Raw genomic sequence first — 23,078 nt, forward strand, 5'->3', positions numbered from 1 at the left:
CTGGGGAGCCTCCTCTGGCATTGATGTCTCTTTGCCAGATTCTTTCATCACTCCTGATCCAAAGATACAGATTAAGAGTTGGAAGGGGCCTTGTAGGCCATCTAGTCAAACCTCCCACCCAAGCAGGAGACCCTACACCATTTCTGACAGATGGCAGTCCAATCTCTTCTTGAAAGCCTCCAGTGATGATGAAGCTCCCACAACTTCTGAAGGCAACTTCTGTTCCACTGGTTGATGGTTCTCACTGTCAGGAAATTCCTCCTTATTTCCAGGTTGACTCTCTCTTTGTTCAGTTTCCATCCATTATTCTTTGTCTGGCCTTTGGGTGCCTTGGAAAATAGCTTGTGTCAAACCTTGGGTTTGCCATTCTGGGGGGGGGCGGGGGGGAAGCAGCCTTGAGAGCTTTGACCCCCTCCTCTCTGTGGCAGCCCCTCAAATACAGGAACACTGCTGTCATGTCTCTCCTAGAGTTGTAGCTGAAAAGTTGTAGTTGCAAAGACTGTTCCAGAAATGTCAACTTTCTCCTACCAGGTTTCGTGCATGGAGGATCCATGGGATCCTTCAAAGGCCCTGCCTGATTTTTGGAAAAGGGGAGAAAGGAGGAGGACTGGAAAAGATGGAGGCGGAACTGGATCAGAGAGATTCGGTCAGTGGCGGCTTTACCATGTTTCTCAGCACAAAAATATATTTATGTTCACCTTTATATACGCTGCGGGTTATCTGTATATATTTCAGCCACATGTCCTGGGAGGAAGGACCTCTGGGAGGTTTTGGAGTTGGTGCTGTGGCCCTTTGGGTCAGTCACACCAGCCATTTCTGGGTGTTGCTTCTCCTTCTCCGTATTAATTAAGGATGTGTTCCTGAGCCAAGCAGGAAGAGATTTAGAGCCAGGAACAAATGACCCCGGCCGAGAAAGCAGCCTTCCCAACCAATTCCCATGGAGCCAGAAGCTGTGGCTGCCTTGAGAGGGTCTCAGCCCTTCTGAGTGGAGAGACTGCTCCCATTTCTCTCGCAGAAGTCCTCCTTCCCAAACGAAATCCTCATTTAATCAGACCATGTCGCTATGAGAGCAGTGGTATTCTCTCACCCCACTTTTCAGACAGATGTTGAACAGGAGATAATAATAACAATAGTTTTTGCATTAACTGTAACTAATTTTCAAAGGGCATTTGTTAGATGGCCTAGTAAGGTTAAGCAACTGTTCATTTTGTTCATTCTTTATATATCCCATTCACCGTGTGAATCCTGACCTTTATCCTGGCTTTTGATTTCTTCTCAATCTGAATTTTACAAGTACTAGGGTGCCAGCAAGAATTATGAATTGAATGGGCAACACAACTGGGTCTTTAGAAATCCATATGAAATCCAAACCAGTTACTTATCAGTTTTTAAAATTTTACATCAACAGAATATTTTTTGCAGATGAGACTACTGTGTCTATCATAAACCCAACAGATTATGGACGTCTCTATACTAAGTGAAAACTTTTGTAATCACAGATTATGATTATAGTTCAATGTGCAAACCTGAGAAAACAGCCCAGATCACTTTGCTCCATCGGATTGATATCAAACTATATATTGTTGTCATGTCTGTTTTTTTAATGGAAAAGAACCCTGACCTCTATGAAGTAAGTATTATTTATGTCATTCTTGAACAAGATAAAGATCCTGTTATCTGTTCCCAACACGTTTCTTTGATATCTGTGCAGTCTTAATATTTCAGCCAGTCTCGGTTAAAGTCTGGGCCAGTATCTCTCAGGTTCTTCTTCTGGTTATGGTAGGACCAGCTCCACATGGATTTATACAAGGCCATTAAGACTCTGATAACATTCAAATAGTGGAGTTGCCTCAACAGAATTCAGTAGCTCTGATTTATTTAGGCAGCTTCTGCCCTGGTTACCTGGAGGTTTCTGAGGCAGGTGTTGATATAAACATGATTTCTTCACAGTTATGTGGCTGGCCTGCCAGTTTTTCTCTGTGCTTTTTCACTTATTCCCTAAATCATGTAAATTTTTTAGTGCATCATCATCATCATATTGGATTAAGGATGCAGCGAAACATTTATATTTCCCATCTGGCCTTAAGAGTTTCTTCCTTGTTCTTTTAGAAGCCCTGGGGGCTTTGAAAGAGATCCCAGCAGAAGCCGCCCAAGCGCAAGGGAGTAGTCCACACATTTTGTACCTCAGCCAAAAACTCCCGTTCCTAATCCCATTCTGATAACCGGTCTGTTGATAGCATAATTGAAGAAAACCAACTGGATGCCGTTGGGTTTTAAAACTTAATTTAACTTAATCCAACTGCTTTCCAACTCCCATCAACTTTGGGTAGTTTACAAAGGATTTAAAAAATAAAAACAAGGCAATGAAACTGAAAAAAGTAGAAATGGCAGAATAACAAACTCAGATGGGAAGAAAGAAAAGAAAGGAGCTTCAATTATACCCCCCCGCTCCCATCCAAGGCCAAGTGAAGAGCCACGTCTTCAGGCCCCTTCAGAACACCAGCAGGGTGGGGCACCTTCGAAAATAGGGAGGAGCCCCATGCCAGAGAAGAGGAGCTGCTATGGAGAAGATGTCCCTCCCGTGTCCCAAGGGAGGCGCCATTTAATTGAAGGAACAAGGGAGTGCCAACTCTACCAGATCAGGTCAGTTGGGCAGATGCTTTGGTGGTCCTTCAGCTACGCAGGACCTCCACCATATAAGGCTTTCTCAGTAGCACCCTCGAATCACACCCAGAAGCAAATTGGCAACCAGTGCAGCTCACAAAGGAGATAAATTCTTACACCACTACATTCTGGACTACTGAAGTTGAAACTTCAATAGGTTTTTGAGAGCAGCCCAAAGGGGAGGATGCTACTGTAGTCCATGACAAGGGTATCTGAAGGGCCGATCTGGGGAAGACGGCAACTGGCCTACCCATGCGAAGGTCTTCTTGGCCACAGTCAACACATGTTCAACAAGGAGCTGCAATTACAGAATGACCCCCAAATAGCACACACGCACCCCTTGATTGGGGAAGTGCCAATCTACCCAAGATCAAAGGCATACTATTCCCAGGTTTGAGTGGTGCAATTCCATTCTGATAGGATTTAAGTACTTGGCGTTGACAATTATATGATTTTGGGTTGGAAGTTATGCTTCCTTGTGTCTTTTGATTCAGAGATTCCTAGAAAGTTTTCTCAGTGGGTAATTCTGAACTTTATCCTTGATTCAGATGAAGAAGGAAGTTGTTTTACAGATGCCCTAGGATCTCATATTCATCTGGGGAAAATGAATATGGCTAATAAGATTTAGCTATATTGACTTATATTTTGGAGGTCTTCTTGGCTTTTTGCTTTCATAATATTTGAAATAACTTTATAGTATATACAATAACTTTATATGGCAGGGTATCCCTCAAGAGTTCCAATAGATAAATTACTGTCACCTCTTGGGAAAAGTGGATTTAATTTTCCAAACTTTCAAGAATATCATCAAGGATATTAAAACTTTGATATTGGTTGAAATTAGTAAATTAGGAACTTTAGAATTCTCTTTGGTCTCAGTGTGAAAGCTATTGTCTAGTTAGTTATCCAGTAGCTTGGTCGTTTAATGATTGTGTGTCATCAAGTCGTTGTTGATTCTTAGCAACCACATAGCTAGATTGATGATCTGTTCTCAGCCTGGTCTTTCAGGTGTCCCAATTCTACTCTCATCCTCCCTGTGAGTGAGCCCATCCACCTTACTGTTTCTCTCCTTCTCTCTCTTTCCACCTTTCCCAGTATCAAAACCTTCCCCAGAGCCCTGGATCAATAGCAATAACGGCGAGAGAGATCTTGGAGTCCTAGTGGAGAATCACTCAAATATGAGCCAGCAGTGTGTGGCAGCCACCAAAGTCTTAGGCTACATCAACAGAGGGATAGAATCAAGACCATGTGAAGAGTTAGTATCAGTTATGAGGTCTTGATAAGGCCATACTTGGAATACTGCAGCCAGTTTTGGTAACCACAATACAAAAAAGATGTTGAGGCGGCTCTGGAAAGAGTGCAGAGAAGAGCAACCATAATACGGTAAGAGGCCTGGAGGCTAAAACACATGAAGAATGGTTGCTGGAATTGGGATGTCTAGTTTGATGAAAAGAAGGACTAGGGGTGATAGGATAGAATGGTTCCAATATCTAACCAACCTATTCTCCAAAGCACCTGAAAGCAGAACAAGAAGCAATGGATGGAAACTGATCAAAGAGAGAACCAACTTAGAACTAAGGAGAAATTTCCTAACAGTTAGAACAATTAATCATGGATTGGCTTGTCTCCAGAAGTTGTGGGTGAAGGTTTTTAAGAGGAGACTGACCCACCATTTGTCTGAAATGGTATAGGGCCCCTGCTGGAGCTGGGGGCTGGACTGGAAAACGTTGATGTGTTTGATGATCCATCAGTAAGTTTCCTTGGTTCTCCGTGGTATTCTCAGGAGCCTTCTCCACAAAAGTTTTGGAACTTTTTGAACAATCCTATCCTATCCTGCTTCTTCAACATTTCATCTCCAATGAAAACCTTAGCAAATATTGGACAAGCACAACATCCATTTGTTCTGGGATCAGTTTCAATAACTGAACTTAATACCACAAGATATCTATGTATAAAATATTGGGACAGAAATTTAACACTGATTCTTTAACCTTAGGAAAGATTACATTACACATCATTTACATTTCAGATTTAAAAATCTGCTTTTTTTAAAAAAAATGTGTCACTTGAGCCTTTCAACATTATTTGTTTATTGGTGCCTTCAAGTCATTGCTGATTCTGACAACTGCCTGGGCCAGCCTCTGCAGTTTTCTTGGTGAAGTTTTCCAGAAGTGATTTGCCATGGCCACCTTCCTAGGGCTCTCAAAGAGAAACCCCCCACCCAAGCAGGAGACCCTACACCATTTCTGACAGATGGCAGTCCAGTCTCTTCTTGGAAGCCTCCAGTGATGAAGCTCCCACAACTTCTGAAAGGCAACTTCTGTTCCACGGGTTGTTCTCCCTGTCAGGAAATTCCTCCTTATTTCCAGGTTGAATCTCTCCTTGACCAGTTTCCTTGTCAGCCTTTGGGTGCTTTGGAAAACAGCTTCACCCCCTCTCTCTCTGGGGCAGCCCCTCAAGTATTGGAAGGCTGCTCTCCTGTCTCCCCTGGTCCTTCTCTTCCCTAGACTAGCCAGGCCCAGTTCCTGCAACCGTTCCTCCAAGATCTCTTCCAGCCGTATTATTCCATGTTCTAATCTCCAACTTGTTCAGGCAGTGGATTTTGGAGAAGACACTGGAGTGTGAATCTCTGTATTTTCAGGACCACCAACCATGATGTCCTGGGTATTCAGGGTCCCAGTCTTACAAAGGCTGGCGGTGTCCCTTTATGAGTATAGTGGGCAATTCTAGGGCGCATCAGTCGGGGCTCCTTGTGGCTCTAACATGGGGTAGCCTCCCCTGTGTTCTTTAACACCTACACAAATCGCTCCAAGGGATCGGCCGACGGTTTGGAGTGAGGTTCTGTCACTGTCCCAATAATACCCACTTAAGCACCTTGTTGTGTTGTTTTCGGACCAGGGTATCTGGTGACGGTGATGCACGTCCTCAATGCTGCATGGTTAGACTGCTGCCCCGGCCTCTGGGTGGAGCAGCCCGAGCCATTGCACAAGCTGCTGCCGTTTTGCATCCTAAAGTCATCCTTCAGAGGTTCTGCTGCGGTTTTTGGTCCAATCCAAAGTGATCTCGGCTGGCTATGAGCTATAAAGGCCTGGCTGGTCGAATGGGAAAAGGGTGCCCCCCCGCTTGACCAGGCTGTCCCCACTTGACCTGGGTGTCCGGTGGGAGGGCGGCCCTCACGATGGGGGATCCCTAAGTCTCTCCCAGACCTCCGTATAAATGTGCCGCCTCCTCTCTCTGCAGGCGGCCTGTGGATCGAGCCCCGTTCCCGGCTTGCCAGCTCCGTCCCTGGGCGCCTCCGGGGGCTTCGGCCGCGCGCGTCCCCTCCACGAACCCCAAAACGCGCGCGCGGCTGGGCCCGCCCTCTCGCCGGGATTGGAGGGCCGGGGGAGAGGCGCCCCCTCCCCGCTCGGAATAAGCGGCGGGAGGGGGGAGACGGGGCTCCAGGCTTCGGTCCGTCCTGCCGGGCGACTAGTCAATGGCCGGCCGGGGTCGGGCGCCCGTCCGGCTGGCCGGGGAGTGGGGTGGGAGAGCTGTGCGCGCCCGCCCGCCCCTGCCGTGTTTGCGGAGGCGACGCCAAGGTCAGCCCAGCTCTGGCGCCCTCCTGGCCCGGGGCTGCGCGGGGGTTGCGCCGGGCGGCAGCCGACAATCCCAGCTCGGCTCCCCTTTTCAGGGACGCCCCGTGGCTCGGGCGGTTGGCCGGAGCAGTGCCGAGAGCGGGCAGCGCTCGCCCCCCGCAGCGCCCGCAGGGCTCCGGCTGTCCGGCAAGTCGGCTTCCTTCCGCGCGGGACCCGCCTCCGCCGCCTCCGCCTCCCGCCTCCCCGCCCCTCGTCCAGCCGATGGCGGGCGGGCAGGGTCCGGGACCCCGGCGGCTTCCACGCCGCTTTCCCTGCCCCACGAGCGCCCCCTTCTCCGGCTGGGACCCGAAAGCCGCCGAGAGTCCCCGCCCCGGGAACGGCTCAGCGCACCGCCCCGTCGCCGTGGCCGGTCGGCCGTCGGGCTCCCCCTTCGCCGGGCCCCTTTGCGGCTCCCGGCCGGGAGAGAGAGAGAGAGAGCGCGAGGAGGGCGCGCGAGGCGGGGGCGCGCGCTGGCTCGCTCCCGGGCCGCGAGCTGCGGGCGCGCGCAGCCACCGACCCAAGTCCTGGACTTTAGTTACATTGTTGGGCGAGTTTTCCCAACTCCCTCGGCCGCGGCGTTGCGCACCCCCGGCGGGACTGGCTGGGGTCCTCTCGGCTCTGCCTCGGGCGCCGTTTGGAAACGCGCTCCAGCCTGCGAGGAGGCGGCGGCGGCGAGGCAGGGAGCGAGGCTCCGGAGCCGCGGCGGCGGGAGGGGGGAGGAGAGCCCCGGCCCCCCATCCGCCAGCGCGACGCGGAGAGACGCGGAAGGGCCCTTCCAGCCGGCCGCCCCGGGATCCGCCTCCCTGCGCCTCTGGCTCGGCGGGCGACCCTCCCGGCGGGCTCCGCAGCGGGCCCCCCGCCGCCGCCTCCTCCACTCTTTCCCGCCGCCGATCGCCACGCCGCGCCGCTGGGCATGAGTTAGATCGCGGACATGGACACCAAACATTTCCTCCCGCTGGGTGAGTTGCTGCCGCCGCCGCTGCTGCTGCTAAGCGCTTCTTTCTCTCCGGGAATGGGGGGCGGGCTTGGAACAAACGGGAGCCCCGCGCGCTGGGGGCGGCCACCGGGCGAAGGGAGCGGCTGCCTTCTGGCCCCTCGCAGGCTCGGGTCCGGGGCGGCGGCGGGGCAGCGGCCGCCTCGGCCAGTTGCGCGGCCCGGAGCGTTTCTCTGCGCGGCTGGAAGCTTCGGCCGGGCGCCAGGCCTCCTCGCCGCCGGGCGGGCTGAGTGCGAGTTCCCGGGAGTGGGGACAAGTCGCCGGGGTGTGCAACTCCCGCCGGGCGGCCGGGCAAGGCGGGGCCGGGGGAGGAGGCCGAAGTGGCCCGAAGAGCCGGAGCTTCCCAGAGGCCCCCCCCGCTCTCCGGTGCTCGGCCGGAGGAGGCGACCTTCCAATCCGGTCCGGCCGAGGGTCTTCCCGGGAGGTTCGAGAGGCGCCGCCGGGACCTTCGGGAGAGCCTCCCGCCGCCGCCCCCGCGTCAAACTTGCCGCGCTCCGGCCTCGCCTCCCCGCCCTGTTCCCGGGGCCGCGTGGAACTTTGGCGGAGCCCCTTTTTCCCCGAAGCCGGCCGGGCGTCTCGAGGCCCCGCGGGGTTCGGCGCCGCCTCCAAGCGCGCCCTCGGGGCTTGAGCGGCCCTTCCTCCGCGGAGCAGCGGGCCGGCCTGTCGCTCAGGGCCGGCGTTGAGAGGGGCGCTGGGGGAGGGAGACCCAGTCGAGCCCGCCTGGAAGCGGGCAGCGATATGCCAGAGCTGGGCGGTGGGGCTGGCCTGCGCTGCGCTTCCCGCTCCTCCGCGAACTCTGTCCCCAAAACCCGGGGCAGGAAGGCCGGAGCCACGGAAGGCCCGGAGGCGGCTGGAGGTGTTGTTGACAACTGCGAGCATCGGCGGGCGTGTTATTTCTGTTGTGGGTGTGAGGCGGGAGGCGGGGGGGGCGGTTGGGGCTCAGCGGGGATGTAAACAACTCATTAGGTCGAAATCCCGTCCGCCGCTGCGGCTTTGTTGGCCCTTTTCCTGCCTTGAAAGCAAGAAGGGATTCCCGGGTTTTATCGTGAAAGCCCGCGATTCTCTCTCTGAAGCCGCACAGAGAGCGGCGGCTGTGTTTGTTGTCGTCGTTTGTCAAGAGCTAATCGGCTAATCACAAATGGTGCGATTAAAGCAGGATTCAGGCTGGCACCGAAGCAGCCCGGAGAATTGGCTGGGGGAGAAAAAGCGATTGAGCCTGGAAAGCATCTGAGGCAGGTGCCCCACACCTGGGCCCCGAGCGGTGCCATTTAGGGCAGGTGTTTCTAAACTTGGCCACTTTAAGACTTGTGGGCTTCAACTCCTAGAATTCCTCAGTCCACAAGTCTTAAAGTGGCCGAGACCCCTGATTTAGGGCGCTCATTGACCGCCAGCGAGGTGCCTTGTCTTTGCAACCTCTGACTCACAATCTCTCCACCCACTCCGGGTCCCCAGCACCCAACTGTCACTGGAGACCAGAGACCATCCCACAAGTGTGCATTTCTGATCCAGGTAATGCAAACAGGAATTTGCCTGCTCGGCTGCAGAATTTCTCCTATGCAGGTGCCCAAGGCCAGCGTCCAGAATGCTCCAGAATGGCCACTGGATGATATTTTGTATCACCGTTGGGCAGAACATGGTGATTGTATTTAGCTTTCATTAACATAATTCTAATTAAGTGATTTTGACTTTTCCCCCCACTGCGGCTGCCCTGCCACAGTTTGAGTGAGATTGGCCTCCCTGCCGTGGTGGATCATGTCCCTTGCAGCCACTGTTGCTGTGGCCACTGTGAGAAGCTCCTCTCTGGCTGACCCAAAGGATGCTGGGTAGGGAGCATTTGCCTATCTGGTGGTGCTTGGCTCTGCTGCTCACATTAGCCTGTGTGTGTGTGTGGGGGGGGGGACTCTTCAGGGAGCATTTTGCAGCCTTTGCAAGGAGGACCAATATTTTCCTCACTGAGGTCTCTGGGATTGTGTTGGAGGCAACTGGGCTGGGCTGGAGGCTTCAGAGCGGGGAGTGGTTTGCCTCCAGTCCCTCCCTGCTGGACAGTTGGATGTCCAGGGTCAGTGCTCTGGTTACGCAATAAATGACTGAAATGTTGATTCGTCTGTCGATTTTTCTTTTTTAAACAGAAATTGGTGCTGGTTAAACTTTTGTGGGTCTGTTTGTCTTGTACTCCAGCCAGCTGTGGTCCTTTCCCAAGGAGAGTCCAGCCTCCCAGCCAAGTTGGCTTCTTTGCACACAGTGTGCCAAGGCTCTGCTCCCTCCCTCCCTCTTGTGCCAAGGCAGAGTTGACCTGTTGGCAGAACCTGGCCATTGTCTTGGTGCAGGGGTGGCCCCTGTCATCATCCCATCAAGACAGGGGCCTCCACACTTGGCCACTTTAAGACTTCAACTCCCTGCATTAAGACATCTGGTCCAGTCAACTGGCAGTTGTGAGGAGGCTATTCAGCTTATTATCAAAGGCTAGACGTTGAGCTGAGTCCCATGGGAGAGTCATGGGGGGGGAGTCCAGCCTGGTCCTGTAGGGAAAGCACTTCGGCAGGTGCCCGTCTAAATGGAGGCTGGACTTCAGGCAGATGCTTGTGTTCCAGCCGGAGGGAAGGGAGACAAATCATCTCCTGTGACTCGGGTTGGAGTGGGTTCTTCCGAGGCCTGGCTTCACACAACCAGTGTGCCATGCCTGGCTGGGCTGCCATCCAAGCCCCAGCGGGCCGGCAGTGATTGTGGCCGCTTCCAAGCGCCTCTCCGGGAGCCAGAAACTTGAGCAGGGCAAAGGGTGTGTGTGTGTGTGCGTGCGCGCGCGCGCGTGTGTGCGCACTGGAGTGAACTATCGGCCATTGGGGCGGGGGGGGGGCTGGGCGGGGCCATCCTCCATTGCGGGAGGGGGGAGTCCAGCGGTGGACCCGCGCAGTTCTCTCTGGCTCCGCTGCGACGCGCCGTCCGCGGCTTCCCCAGAAGGCCAGGAAGGGGGCGGGGCGGGGCGGGGAAGGGAAGCGGAGGGTCCGCGGCGCCCCCGGCGGCTGACGTGGCCTCCGCAGGCCGCCCGGCGGCTGGTCGGCCCCGAAAGCGCGTCCTCCGCGGCGCCCTCGGGCAGCAGCGCCGGGTCCGGCGGCGAAGACGAGGCCGGGGAGCCTCCGAGGAGGAGCCGGGCTGCGGGCGGGCGGGGCGGGCTATTTGTGGCGGCCGCCGACCAGAGGCGGAACTGGGTCGCTTTCAGCCTGGAAGGTTATTTTGAGCGGCTGGGCTTCTTGCGCAGATCCGGCCTGTTTGGTCAGCTCGGGTTCAGGATGATACGGTGTGAATGGGGGGTGTATCTGCTGGGGTCCGGTGCAGGAACTGGCGGCTTCTGGGCGGGTGGCATGCAGGGAATGAGCCAGGGCGGGAGCTTCGGCCGTTTCCTGCCTTGGGAAAACACGGGATCCTTGGGAGTGTGTGAATCCAGCCGGGGAATAAGCTCAGGTGTGCGGGTGCCTCCCTCCAGCTTTACTTCACCGGCCCTTCACTTCTGAGGACCACCAAAGGATGAGGAAAGAGCGGCGGCTGCAAGGGTCTGGAGGAGGGGGTGACTCCTTCCCCTCCTCACTTAGCAGTTTCAGAGGCCTCATGGGGTCTCTCCCCAAGCGAGGAAGTCAGCGGCTTCTCCTCATTCTCCCCTTTCAGAACATTTCATAAAGTTTGAGCGAAAAGGCCAATTAAGGCCAAGCAGGCTTCAAGGAGTCCAGGCCCAGCCTGGATTTGTCTCTGGCCTTCTGCCTGCTCTCCATAGGACAACTCAGAGAGTGTCACCAAAACTAACTAACTCTGACTAAAACTATCTAACTAAAACTAACCAACGAACTAACAACCTGTAACTATGATATGATTTGATTTGTATGTTACCCATCTTGGTAAGAGGGGGCACTTTTTAGTTCTCCTTTTAAGAGCAGCTCCTCTCCAAATGGCAGTCTCGGCTCTTTCTATACTGCGGCTGCTTAGCCTACCTGGGTGGTATGAATTTTGTCTTTTGAAATGAGAGATAAATAGCTTTCCTTGCGATGCTACGTGGAATTACTCAGAACTTTTATTTGTGCGTTTGCTAACGTTTTCTATACTGTATTATTCTAACTCCTACAAGGAACGTGAAGGAGGTAGCTATAAGAAAAGCTGCCCGTCTTTCTCTTTTGTTAGACTTGTCATTCTGTTCTTGCTTCCAGACCTCACTTGTTGTGTTTATTTGTCCAATTTCCACCCACTGTAATCAAAAGACTTAGTGGGCTGCAGTCACATCAAATTATACTAAGAGCGCACAGTATCTTCATAGCGAATCTGCTCGCTTCAGCGGAGGAGACAGAAGCAGGCGGCTTTGTGGCCAAGTGTGGAGCAGAATCCTTTTCTTCCTGGTGAAAGGGAGAACACTCTGACCCCCGCCCTTCCTAAATCCTCACAGTTTTTGTGACTTTGGATTTCGGATCAGACCTGTAGGCTGTGAGATGTCACACTTGGTGTGACCTTGATTCTATCCCTCTGTTAATTGGCCTTTTGGGCAGTTGTTGGGTCATAGTTAAGTGATTGTCCACTAAGATTCCCAGATCCCTCTCACAGTCTCAAGGGTTGAGCCAGGTAGCACCTATTCTGTACTTGTGTATTTGGTTTTTCTTGCTTTACACTTCTCACCATTGAATTTCATTTTGTTAGGAACGGCCCAGTGTTGAAGTCTGTCAAGATCCTTCTACTGTATATCAAGGGCTCTTCAAACTTGACAGCTTTAAGACTTGTGGACTTCAACTCCCAGAATTCCTGAGCTCACATGACTGGAGGAGGAATTCTGGGAGTTGAAGTCCACAAGTCTTAAAGCTGTCAAGTTTGAAGAGCCCTGTTCTATATCTTGAGTCTGTCTTCAAAAGTGTTTGGCTATTCCCCTCAGCTTAGCGTTGTTTGCAAATTTGATGAGTTCCCCTTCTATCTCCTTGTCCAAATCATTTATGAAGCTATTGAAGAACACTGGGCCTAAGACAGAACCCCGAGGTATCTCACTGCTTGCTTCCCTCCGTGTAAATGTAGTTCCATTGAGGACCATCCATTGAATATGGTTGGTCAGCCAGTTGCGAATCCATCTGGCGGTGATACCGTGTATCCTACATTTTTCTGTCTTACCGAGTAGTAGATTGTGGTCTACTTTGTCAAATGCTTTTCTGAGGTCCATGTATACTATGTTCACAGCATTTCACTGGTCCACTAATTTAATCACTTTGTCAAAGAATGAAATAAGATTTGTTTGGCACGGTCTGTCTTTGACAAACCCAGGCTGATTTCTAGTAATGGCTTTGGTTGTTTCTAGGGGTTCAGAGATCCATTGCTTGATTATCTTTTTGGTCTATCCCCACCCCACTTTTAAAGATTGGATCTGCCAGCTGTTTTCCAGCCCTGTGGAAGTTCTTGGGTGCTCTAGGAAATTTGTTCAGCAGTTCCGAGATCACATCTGTCAGCTCCCTCAGTACCCTGGGATATAATTCATCTGGTCCTGGTGATTGAACTCTTGTCTAGAACGGACAGAGGTTGTCTTACCACTTTCTTGCCTATTTTGATTTATATTCCTGATCTGTCATGTACGGTACTGATTTTGTTAGGTTGAACTATTTTTTTCCTTTTGTGTAAAGACAGATGCAAAAAAACAAATCAAGTACTTTCTCACTGCTGACAATCAGCTCCTTGCCATCTTCTCCCTTAGTAGACTGATTTTCCCTTGTTTTTACATATTGAAAGAAACTTTCATTATTGTTATTATTATAGGCATTTGTTGCAAGTCTCATTTCATTCTGAGCTTTCCTGACTTCATCTTTGTAGATTTGGGCTATTTGTTGGTATTCTGCCTTAGTTATGTGTCCTCTTTCAAATTTTAATGCTTACGCAGTTTATCAGAGTTCTTTATGTAGCCATGCTGGTTTCTTCTGGGGTCTCTTATTTTACCTTTTCAGTGGTTTTATAGTCTCATTTTTCAGTGTCCCAAGTTTCTTAGGTTGTTTTTTCCTTTAAGATCTTCATCCATGGAATCCTTTCTGAGCTGTCTCTAAATTTGTTGAAATCAGTTCTCTTAAAGTTTAAGGCACTAGTTTTACTTTGTTCTATTGCGTGGACCTGCATTATGTTGAATATTATATGGTCACTGTCCCCCAAAGCTCCCATACCTTAAACCCCCTGTATCATTTCATCTCCGTTGGTAAGAATTAAGTCCAGTATAGCTGGCCCTGTAGTTTCCTCCTTTACTTTTTGGTTGACAAGAGTTGTCTGCTAGGTTTAGCAGGAATCTGATCTTCCCCTGGGTGCACAGTTTATCTTCCAGTTGATTTCAGGGCAGTTAAAGTTCCCCATTACTATTGCATTGCTTCCTGCACACCTCAGCTAAATGATTAGCAAAATGTTCATCTATTTCCTTTGTTTGGCTGGGCGATCTGTAGCATACACCTATGGCAATGTCATTTCTTTCTCCTTTTATATTACCCCAAATGCATTCAAGAAAGTTTTCATTCTTTTTCTTTTGCATGTCTATAGAGGTATAACTATTTAATACATATAATGTAATTCCACCTCCTCTTTTGTTAGATCACGTGAAGTACCACTTTATAAAACCCCAGTAAGGCCACACCTGGAATACTGCAACCAGTTTTGGTCACCATACTACAAAAAAGATGTTGAGACTTTGGAAAAGGTTCAGAGAAGAGCAGCTAAGAGGATCAAAGGCCTAAAGGGAGACTAAAACATAGGAGGGACGGCTGCAGGAGTTGGATTGGGCCAATGTAGAGAAAAGAAGGACCAGGGGAGACATGATAGCAGGATTTGAGGGGCTGCCAGGAAGAAGAGGGGGTCAAATTATTCTCCAAAGCATCGGAGGGCAGGACAAGAAACGACAGATGGAAACTAATCCAGGAGAGAAGCGACCTGGAATTAAGGAGAAACTTCCAAACAGGGAGGGCAATTAACCAGTGGAACTGCTTGCCACCAGAAATTGTAGTCACCCCATCCCTGGAGGCTTTTAAGAAGAGACTGGACAGATACTTATCTGAAATAGTGTAGGTTCTCTTGCTTGAGCAGGGGGCTGGACTAGAAGACCTCTAAGGTCCCTCCCAGCTTCTTTCCTGTTCTACATTCTGTTGCGTATTCCTATTGCCTTCCATTCTATTCTTCCTGCTTCTTTTGAACCCTTTAAATCTCTCTAGCTGTAGAAGGACCCTTTCCGCCCGTCTGTCCTGTAGTTAGGAAACCCTTTGCTTCCGGCCGTGTCCCATTAATTCCTTTCTCCACTGTTTCTGTTCACCTTGTCCCTCCATGTTGTGTCCTTGGTGGTTTAAACGGGGTGCTTTTAAAAGACACCTCAGCTTTGTCCAGAGAGAGAGGAATCTGTTGGGGGACAGAAACTATGGAGGCTTGTCTGGTGCTCTGGTGTTGCTGCAGTGTCCACAAGAAAAAAAATTGGTTACAGAATTATAGTTGTCAATTTGTGCCACTTTTTGGAGACAGAACAATCTTTCGAAAATGATATTTACATACATATATTGGCTCTCCACTCATATAAACCAGGGAGTGGCCCTAATTGTTTGAGAACATGGATCTTCTTAACAAGGTTGTTTTTATCCACTATTAATGTATCATAATGTGTCAGTACTATTTTTTTATGTACTGTATATCGTGATGCCTATTGCTGATCTAAGACTGTAATAAAGTTATCTTTTATTCCGTCTGGGGCTCTGGATAGGGGCTCCGGCCTCTCTGATGCCAGCTGCTCCCAGAAGCTAAAAAGCAGCTATTCTCCTGTGGGAACGCTGCTAAAAACGATGGGCTCGGTTTGGTAGGAAACACACACACACACACGGCCACCGCCCCCCTCCTTTGTGCTGCAGAGGGAAAAAGTGGGTCTGTGCCAGTATTTTCTTCCTCTCCTCCCTGCAATCCTGCATAAAAATGGAATTGCAGTTGATAAAATCTGGCGTGGGGAAGGAGGAGGGTCCCAGGACTTTCCTGCCTCCTTGCTGGCTCCAGTTTTGCTCCAGGTGCTTGAAGGTTGTGTGATGCCACAAGAGACGTGGCCGTCCTTTGCAAGTCTGCCCCCTCCCCACCTCCCGCATTGTGGTGCCAGGCACATCTGGCAGAAGCAGCAGCTGAGATGCCCCCAGACTTTCCTCCCCTGTGCCCCAGGTGCAGAGGTGCCCCCTGCTTCCTTGGGGTGTGAGCCTGATGTGCGGGAGTTGGGCGTTTGGGCAGGTTGTTGGCAGAGGAGGGTCCCTTGTTTCAAAACAGCCAGATACTAATATTTTATTTTATGCCGCCCTCTTCAGTGGGTCACACTTGTCTCCCACCAGGAAGAAGTGGCAGGTGGGAGTGGCAGTGAAACTTGGTGGGTGCTGTGAGGCGATGGTCAGATTTACAGATTTCTCTCTCTGTTTTCAGACTTTTCCGGGTGGCCAGGAGGACTAGTCTCTTGTACCTCTGCAAAGGAGGGGGCTGAGCATGTAAGGCTCCACGGGACCATCGTTGCCAGCCCTTTCCGTAGAATAATTAGGGCCTTTTCAACTTTCAAGCATTGCAGCTTGGTGTGGCTTGGCGGGCAGTCCGTGGCAGAAGTCTTCAGGTGATGGGGAGGCCATTATTCCCTTGTAGATGCCCGGAGTGGATCTCTTTCCCTTCCCTCCACCTGGGCCAGGAGACCTACCGGCTGTTGCCTTTCCTAGCCCCCTCCCCCCACCCATTTTGGAGAAGGCTTATTGGGTCTCGAGGGGGGTGTGTGTGTGTGTGTGTGTGTGCGTGTGTGTGTGTCTTTCCCTGCCTTTGTGAGGGAGGAGGGAGGTTGGGGCCTTTCGCCCACTGGGCTGAAACACCCTTGCGCCACCCTTGGAAAGCTGGGGAGGGGGTGTCAGAACTCGAATAGCCCCACCCTGTTTTTCCTCAACTGGGCAGAACGGAGGTTTTGGAGAGGTGAAAGGTTCTGGAGATAAGCCAACCTGAAGGGGTTTCCAGCGGAAAGACACCCCCCCCCCCCCAAGGCCCACGACAACACGAGTGCCTGGCGCTATTGGTGACCCGAACTGAGCTTGCAGGCGATGGAGCACAAGGGTACTGTAGGTCCAGCGGCTTTAGCTTCCGGTGTCCCCAGGAGGTCATCAGCACCAGGTTCTCTTGCTGGCTGCTGCCAAGCTTCTCCTTGAGGGCCAGAAGCATGTCTTCTCTTTTCAACAACAAGGACAGCATGAAGTAGTTCTCAAAAGCTGAATTTCCTGCTCTGCGGCTTTTCCAGTCCTCTGGGTGACCTCCTTTGGCCAAACCTCCTGGGAAGAGACAAGTCCCCTTCCTAAAAGGAGAGCCTTGCTGGCCAATGAAGCCAGGCAGGAGCGTCGTGTGGCCAGGAAGAGGTGGAGAGTCGAGGGTTCCTTGGGCTCTTATCTCGCTCTGACTAGAACCCGGAAAAGCCTCTTCCGGGAGTCCCATTGAGTGTAGAATGGAAGCCCTTCTCTGCCCTGCTTTGAACCCTGGGCCAGGCCACCTGCTGCTGGGCAGCTCTGCTCACGAGCCCTTATCGTCCGCCCTCATTGGGGGTGGAATGGCCTCTGGGCCCTCTGGGAAAGGAAAGGTTTGGAGGGGGGGAAGGGGGATGAAGGCATCCTTTGGAAGCGCCCCCTCTCCCTCGCTTCAAGGGGAGACCCCTTTTTCCTCCTTGTATGAGGACAACCCTCCCCCCCATAGGAACAGGGTGGATTGGCGCTTCCAAACAGGCAAAGCACGCTGGATCATTGGCCTAAATGAAGAACGTGGTCCGGTCCAAGTGGGCATTCCGGATCAGTTCAAAGGCCTCAAACCCTCCCTCAGCCCAGAAGTCCATGTCTACTGTGGGACCGTTCTCCTCCAATTCTGGAAGTCAACAAAGGGCAAAGGTGCCCTAGAAAGGGAGCGGGCTACACCCCCAATACATTTGCACCAGCTCCAGGATATTTCCTGGAGCGCGGTTGAAACCGGATGGAAGGATCCGCCTCCGGATCCCATCAAACACCCCGTAGCCTCTTTTTCCATAGGTGGCACCCAAGATGGCATCTTGTGGGGAGTCCTTCAATAAGCTATGAATTCAAGCCATAAACAGATCATTTCCTCTTCCCACGTGAAAGACACGGAGGGCAGGATCCCCCCTGTGTGCGCCTGGAGGCCCTGGTTACCTCTGGCTTTCCTATTCGCGTGGGGGGTGGGGGTGGACTCAGGGGCCTCCAAGCTGGCCCCAGTCTAGGAGCCCCAGTCTAGGAGCTTCTCTTGGGTTACCCAGGCCAGGCGGCCAGCCCTGCATTCTTGGGTCCCAAGCAGCTTTGTGGGGCGATGGCTGCAGCAGGAGAGCAGCAGTGCCAGGTGGGCAGGCGTTTTAGAGACTGGTCTGGGGTTTTCCTTGGGGGTGGGTAGGAGACTTTCTTTCTGCAAAGCAAAGAGGGGGCCCTGCTAATTCTTGGTAGGGCTGAGGGGAGCCACTCACCTTGTTGGCTCTGAGGCCAAGGCAAGACTCAGAACTGAATGGCTGCGCCAAACTGATTCCTTTAAACATTTCCTGATGTCCAACTGTTACCTCAACCACCATCTCCATCCTTGTAATAGAAATAGGAATAGAAACCCGTCATTTCTTGTCTTGTTTTTGGAAGAACTATGAATAATTCTGCCCTATTTCCATCATGGCAGCCCTTCAAACCCTAAAGCAGGGGACTCCAACCTTGGCAACTTTAAGTCTGGAGGACTTCAACTCCCAGAATTGCAAAGCTGGCTGGAGAATTCTGGGAGTTGAAGTATGTCAGGCTTATAGTTGCTAAGGTTGGAGACCCCTGCCCTTATCAATTCCTTCTCCAGGCTAAACACACCCAGCTGTTCCTCAAAAGTTCTTGATCATTTCTTTCCTTCCTAAAATCTGATGCCCAGAACCAGATGCAGCTTTCTAGCAGTGAGCTGAGTAGAATAGAAACAAGAAATTCTCTAGTCGTCAACATAGTAGTTCTGTTGATGTATCCTAAAATTTGCATTGGGTGTTTCTGCCGCTGCCTCATATTCACCAAAATACCCAGCCAGAGGGGTGGGATTCTTCCCATGGTACCAAATCCAGTAGGATTTACCCCCATCTTATGCCTGTCTTTGTTTTCTACCCACACCAGTTTGCCTTTGATACTTGTTACCCTGAAAATAAGACCCTGTCTTATATTTTTTTGCCACCAGAAAAGGCGCACCAGGTCTTATTTCTGGGGGCTTTAATCTGACTAAACTTACCTGCGTGTGTTGCCCACAGCCTCCTTTTCGCTGTCAGAGGTCTTCAAGAACTGCGGCCAATAAGTCAAATGATTGATTAATAATGATATTGTATTTAATATATTGATTGAAAATATGAGATTATATACAATGTAATTATAATTGAAGACTATGAAATGGAAGCACAAAACAATTTGTAAACCAACCGGCACACTGTATGTACATATATGGAAGATGATTTGATGTTTTTATGTTTTGTTTGTTTATGTTTGTCTTAAAAACCAATAAAAATTATTTTAAAAAAAGAACTGCGGCCAATAAGGCTTTCCTGAAGGTCTCTGCAGCCGATAACAGAGTTCTGGATCGATCCAGAGCTTTGTTATCAGCTACTACAGAGGTCTTCAGGAAAGCCTTGCCAGCCTTGCCGGCTGCAGAAGAAATGGGCCATCAAGGCAGGTGTCGGGGCGTGCGAAGCCTGGCTACACCTGTCCAAAGGTAAGTAGTAGGGCAGCTCCACCCCCCCCATCCCCATTCTTGCTTATTTTTTACCCATGAACTCTAGAGTGGGCGGGATCTTAATTAGGGCTTATTTTGGGGGTAGGGCTTATATTGGGCACATGTGTAAAAATCAAGCTAGGACTTACTTTCAGGGTAGGTTGTATTTTGGGGGAAACCGGGTAGGTCCCCAGTAAAATTCCTTTTACTGGTTCGTGTCCCATCTTGTCAAGATCCTGAATCATAAGACACTGGCAAGTTTGAGGGAGATGCAAAGAGTAGCTTGTGCAACGTTTGTAAGGACATCGTCTATGGGTTCCGTTGCGTAGGAAGCCCCGCCAGATGTTGAGGGCCAAATGGAGAGAAGCCCAATCAGAGTAGCCCGGAGAAGGTCACCCGGCTTTCCAAGCCTGGCTGAGGAACTGAATGGGGCGCTTTGAAGAGGATCAGCTCTGAGTAGCAAGATCCCAGTGTGGCTCCTGCGGATGGCAGCATCGGGAAAGGGCTCTGTTGTGAGCAAAGCTAGTAGATGGTGGGCTTCAGGCTTTAAAGCCCCTTCCCACCCTGCAAGTGCAGCTCTGCCACGGCTCATCGAGCCCCGCTCTGCCCACTTCTCCCTGGCCTCCCAGGCCCAGTCTGCACCCCTGGGTTTCTCGTCCAGACTCAGTAATTGGGGTGAGAGGCTTTATAGCCGTTTGTGCAGGCGGCTGTTTTTCCACCTCTGAGATTTTTACTGGAGGTAAAGGGCAAACTGTGATGCCACCTCTGCAAATACCTGATGCAAGTACGGGATTTTGGCACTGCAGGAGGATTGATTGACACTTTTGGCATTGTCATTCTGCCACTGTCGCGGCTAGCTCTGGCTGTCTCTGGGCGGAGAGAGGCCTTCCTCCGATGGCCTTGCCCGTCAGAGGGCCGTCGAGCCCACATTTGGAAGGTGGGTTTCAGGCTCGGTTTCGAACGGCAGGTTTGCCTGCGGCAGGAAAGGGCTCCGTAGGGTATTCCAGGCTGGGCTGCTGGAAGTGCTCCGGTGCCCTTTGAGCGGCCAGTTTCACTCCTCCCCGTGTTTGTTCCCACGTTCGTCGCCTGGGCCGCTGTGTCCTCGTCTCAGCTGCTGCCGATGGGTGACCTTGGTGTGCCAAAAGTTGCCTTGTTGCCGTGCCCCACCCAGGACATTCCCAGCTGCCTCGCAGAGATGTTCGGGGACCTGTTTTAGGCACCGGATCAGATGTTTGTCTGCAAAAGGACGCGGCAGCATTCCAAGACGCTGATGCGCTGCGTTGGGCTCCCAGGCTGGGTGCAAACAGGCACATCTGTCACAGCCGTTGATGTGTTCCTTGCGTGCAGCAAGGAAGGTGGTGGGCAGGGCAGATCCGAGCAGGAGCGCCCGCCCGAGGAGGCTGCGGAAGAGGAAAGAGGATGGGCACCTCCAGGATAATCCCCGGTGTTTTGAGTGGCCTTATTTAGACTTTGCGTGAGAAGTACTCGGCCTGCTTTTAAGAGAGGCAGGGATTAAGGCTTGCCTTCCGACTTCCAGCAGAGAATGCTAAGTGAGCTATCCTGGTTCTTAGTGCAGCTGGTGCCGTCTTGAAGGTGAGGCAGAGCCAACGTGCCCATGAAACCTGCACGGAGCCATTCATGCAACTCAAATGGAACCTTTTATTGCAAATGCACTTTAGGTCTTCAGTCTCCCTGCCATTCAGACCGGAAACCCCAGTTCTCAGCAACGTGTCCAGTCAATTCAAGTGCATCTTGACTAGAATAGAGCTGGGAGGAACCTTGGAGGTCTTCTAGTCCAGCCCCCTGCTTAAAAAGAGACCCTTTACCATTCCAGATAAATGGCTTTCCAGTCTCTTCTTAACAGCCTCCATCTGTGACGGAGGTTCCTTCCTCCGTGCCAGGGACCCCAGCGGGGATGGCAGAGGTCTGGTCAGAGGGGAAACTCCTGGGCTTCTGTGAAGCAAGAGGACTTGTGTTTTGCCAATGTGTTAAAACAGCTGCTCTTCTGCCCTCGTTTTCTGCCAGGAGAACCAGCTGTCTTGCTTGCCTTTGGCTTTTGTTCCCGCCCAGCCAGACTGGGGGTTCTGGGCAGCTCTCCTGGTGGCATCTAACCTAGGTTTCTTAGAAGCGGGAATTCCAGGTTGAGTTTCCATCCAGGTAACCTCTCTCTGGCCAGTGGAGCCTTCCTGCTTCATGCTGTAACACAGGGATCTTGACAGCTTTAAGGCTTGTGGACTTCAACTCCCAGAATTCCTCCTCCAGTCATGTTAGCTCAGGATTCAATTCTAGGAATTGAAGTCCACAAGTCTTAAACTTGCCAAGTGTGAAGACCCTTGCTGTAAGACAAGGGCATCTGGAACCAGCAGAGGGCTTTGTAGATATACAGGAAGAGCCATCCGGTCCCACCTTAGGCACAAAGCCAGCTAGGTGACCTGGGGACGGTCCCCTCTCCTGACCCTGAGAAAAAAAGAACTCGCAACCCCCGAGAAAACTGCAGGGACCAGTCCAGGCTGTTGCCAAGAGTTAAAAACTGATTTAAAGGTGCATTAAATAAACAACTTGGAAGTCTGGGGGCCAGGGGCTATTTTGTTCTATTTTTGCATCTGGTACTGTGTGTGTGTTAGCGTGGCACGCAAGTGTTGCAGGTGGCCCTTTTTCAGCATGAACTAGGATGTTGTGAGCCTTGACAAAAGGTGTTACTTTGGATTTTGAGCCCCAGGTCTTGTGGGAAATGATCCTTCCTTCGTAGAGATGTGTTCAGCTCTTAGGCTCTCTTGCTCCTTGGCATCTCACCTGGGGTCACAAATTGAGCAGGTTCCCCACCAAACCGATTTGGCTACAAGGCCGTGGTGGACAGGGGTCCTTTAAACCAGCGAAGGCGCTCACTCCCATGCACAAAGTCACGCCAGCAAGATCAGCTTACTTAAGTTTTCAGGGGACTAATTAGTTCCTTGGCGAAGTGCTTGGAGAGCAAGCACTAATTAATTGGCATTGTTTATGATCGCTCCCTCGGGGCTGTGATCTTCAGGGCCTCCACTTTGGAAAGACATTTGGGCTGCAAAAGGCAGCTCCCTCCCTCCTTCCTGGCTGTTTCCTCCAGCCCTTTCGCCTCGGCCAGCCTCCAAGCAGCCTTCTGGAGGAGCTGCGTAACTCAAGACCATGGAGACGCAGCCTGTTTGTCCAGGGATTGGAAGGTGATCTATCCGCATCCTCTCTGTAGTCCATTCAATTGCAACATTCTGGGTTTTTTTGGGGGGGGCTCAAGGGAGTAGAGGAGAGATCTTGTGACAGGGCGGTTAACCTTTGGTCCGGGTGGGAGAGCAGCGTGAGGCACAGGCCGCCTGCCGCCACCGCCTCTTGGCTCTCTCGCCAGAACTGCCTCCCTGGCGGGGGTCATCCTGAGTCAACAGCGGTGCAGCCAGGGGAAGCTGCAGGCCAGGCACCTCCGAGGAAAGCCGTGTGCCTCCTGCCACCTCAGGAGCAGCGGGGCAGAGAGGGAGGGGGGAGGGAGGGAGAGCGCCAGGGCCTCCAGAGGAGGAAGAAGTGGCAAGATTTTGCTGACCGTTGCTGGGCAGAGGATGCGCTAACACAGGGGTGTCAACTCAAGGCCCCCGGGATGGATCTGGCCCACAGAGGGCTTAGCTCTAGCCCACAGAGCCGGCCTGGAGATAGCAAAGGACTGGTCTGCAGGGCCTCTGCTAGCAAAAACGCACCCCGTGTTTTGCCTGGGTGTCCTGCTGCAGCACCCTGCTGGCCAAAATGGGGCATGGGGCCATAGGCGACCCTTGTGTGCCCCGTTTTGGGCCTGGACAGCCTCCTGCAGCACTGTCGGCCAAAACAGGGCATAAATTTTGTCCAGCAGGGTGCTGCAGGAAGGCACCTGTCCCGTCTCCTCCCCCTGCCTCCCCCCCCCACAGCTGGCCCACAGAGGAGAATTACAACACTGATCTGGCCCTCCAAGAAATCCAGTTTGACACCTCTACCCTAACAGAAAAAATGCTGTTTCTACAACCAATGTAATAAGTCAACTGTGATGGGCTCTCATTACAAACTCAATTCTTAAACATTTATGTTGG

At 51.9% G+C, this 23,078-nt stretch overlaps 1 protein-coding gene across 2 annotated transcripts in view; it reads left to right on the forward strand.

Moving 5' to 3' along the window:
* The first annotated feature begins 7,034 nt into the window (after positions 1 to 7,034).
* RXRA (retinoid X receptor alpha) overlaps positions 7,035 to 23,078 on the forward strand; it is a 95,371-nt gene continuing 79,327 nt past the window's right edge. The window contains exon 1 of one of the 2 annotated variants that reach the window (XM_026719189.2): positions 7,035 to 7,237. In XM_026719189.2, the coding sequence (XP_026574974.1) occupies positions 7,210 to 7,237 (28 nt within the window). In that variant the 5' untranslated portion in view covers positions 7,035 to 7,209. The remainder of the gene's footprint in view (positions 7,238 to 23,078) is intronic. The other variant, XM_026719188.2, reaches the window with a different exon arrangement.

Source organism: Pseudonaja textilis, chromosome 17 (genome assembly GCF_049901715.1).
Source record: "Pseudonaja textilis isolate UNSWEBS1 chromosome 17, rPseTex1.2, whole genome shotgun sequence".
Lineage (NCBI taxonomy): Eukaryota > Metazoa > Chordata > Lepidosauria > Squamata > Elapidae > Pseudonaja > Pseudonaja textilis.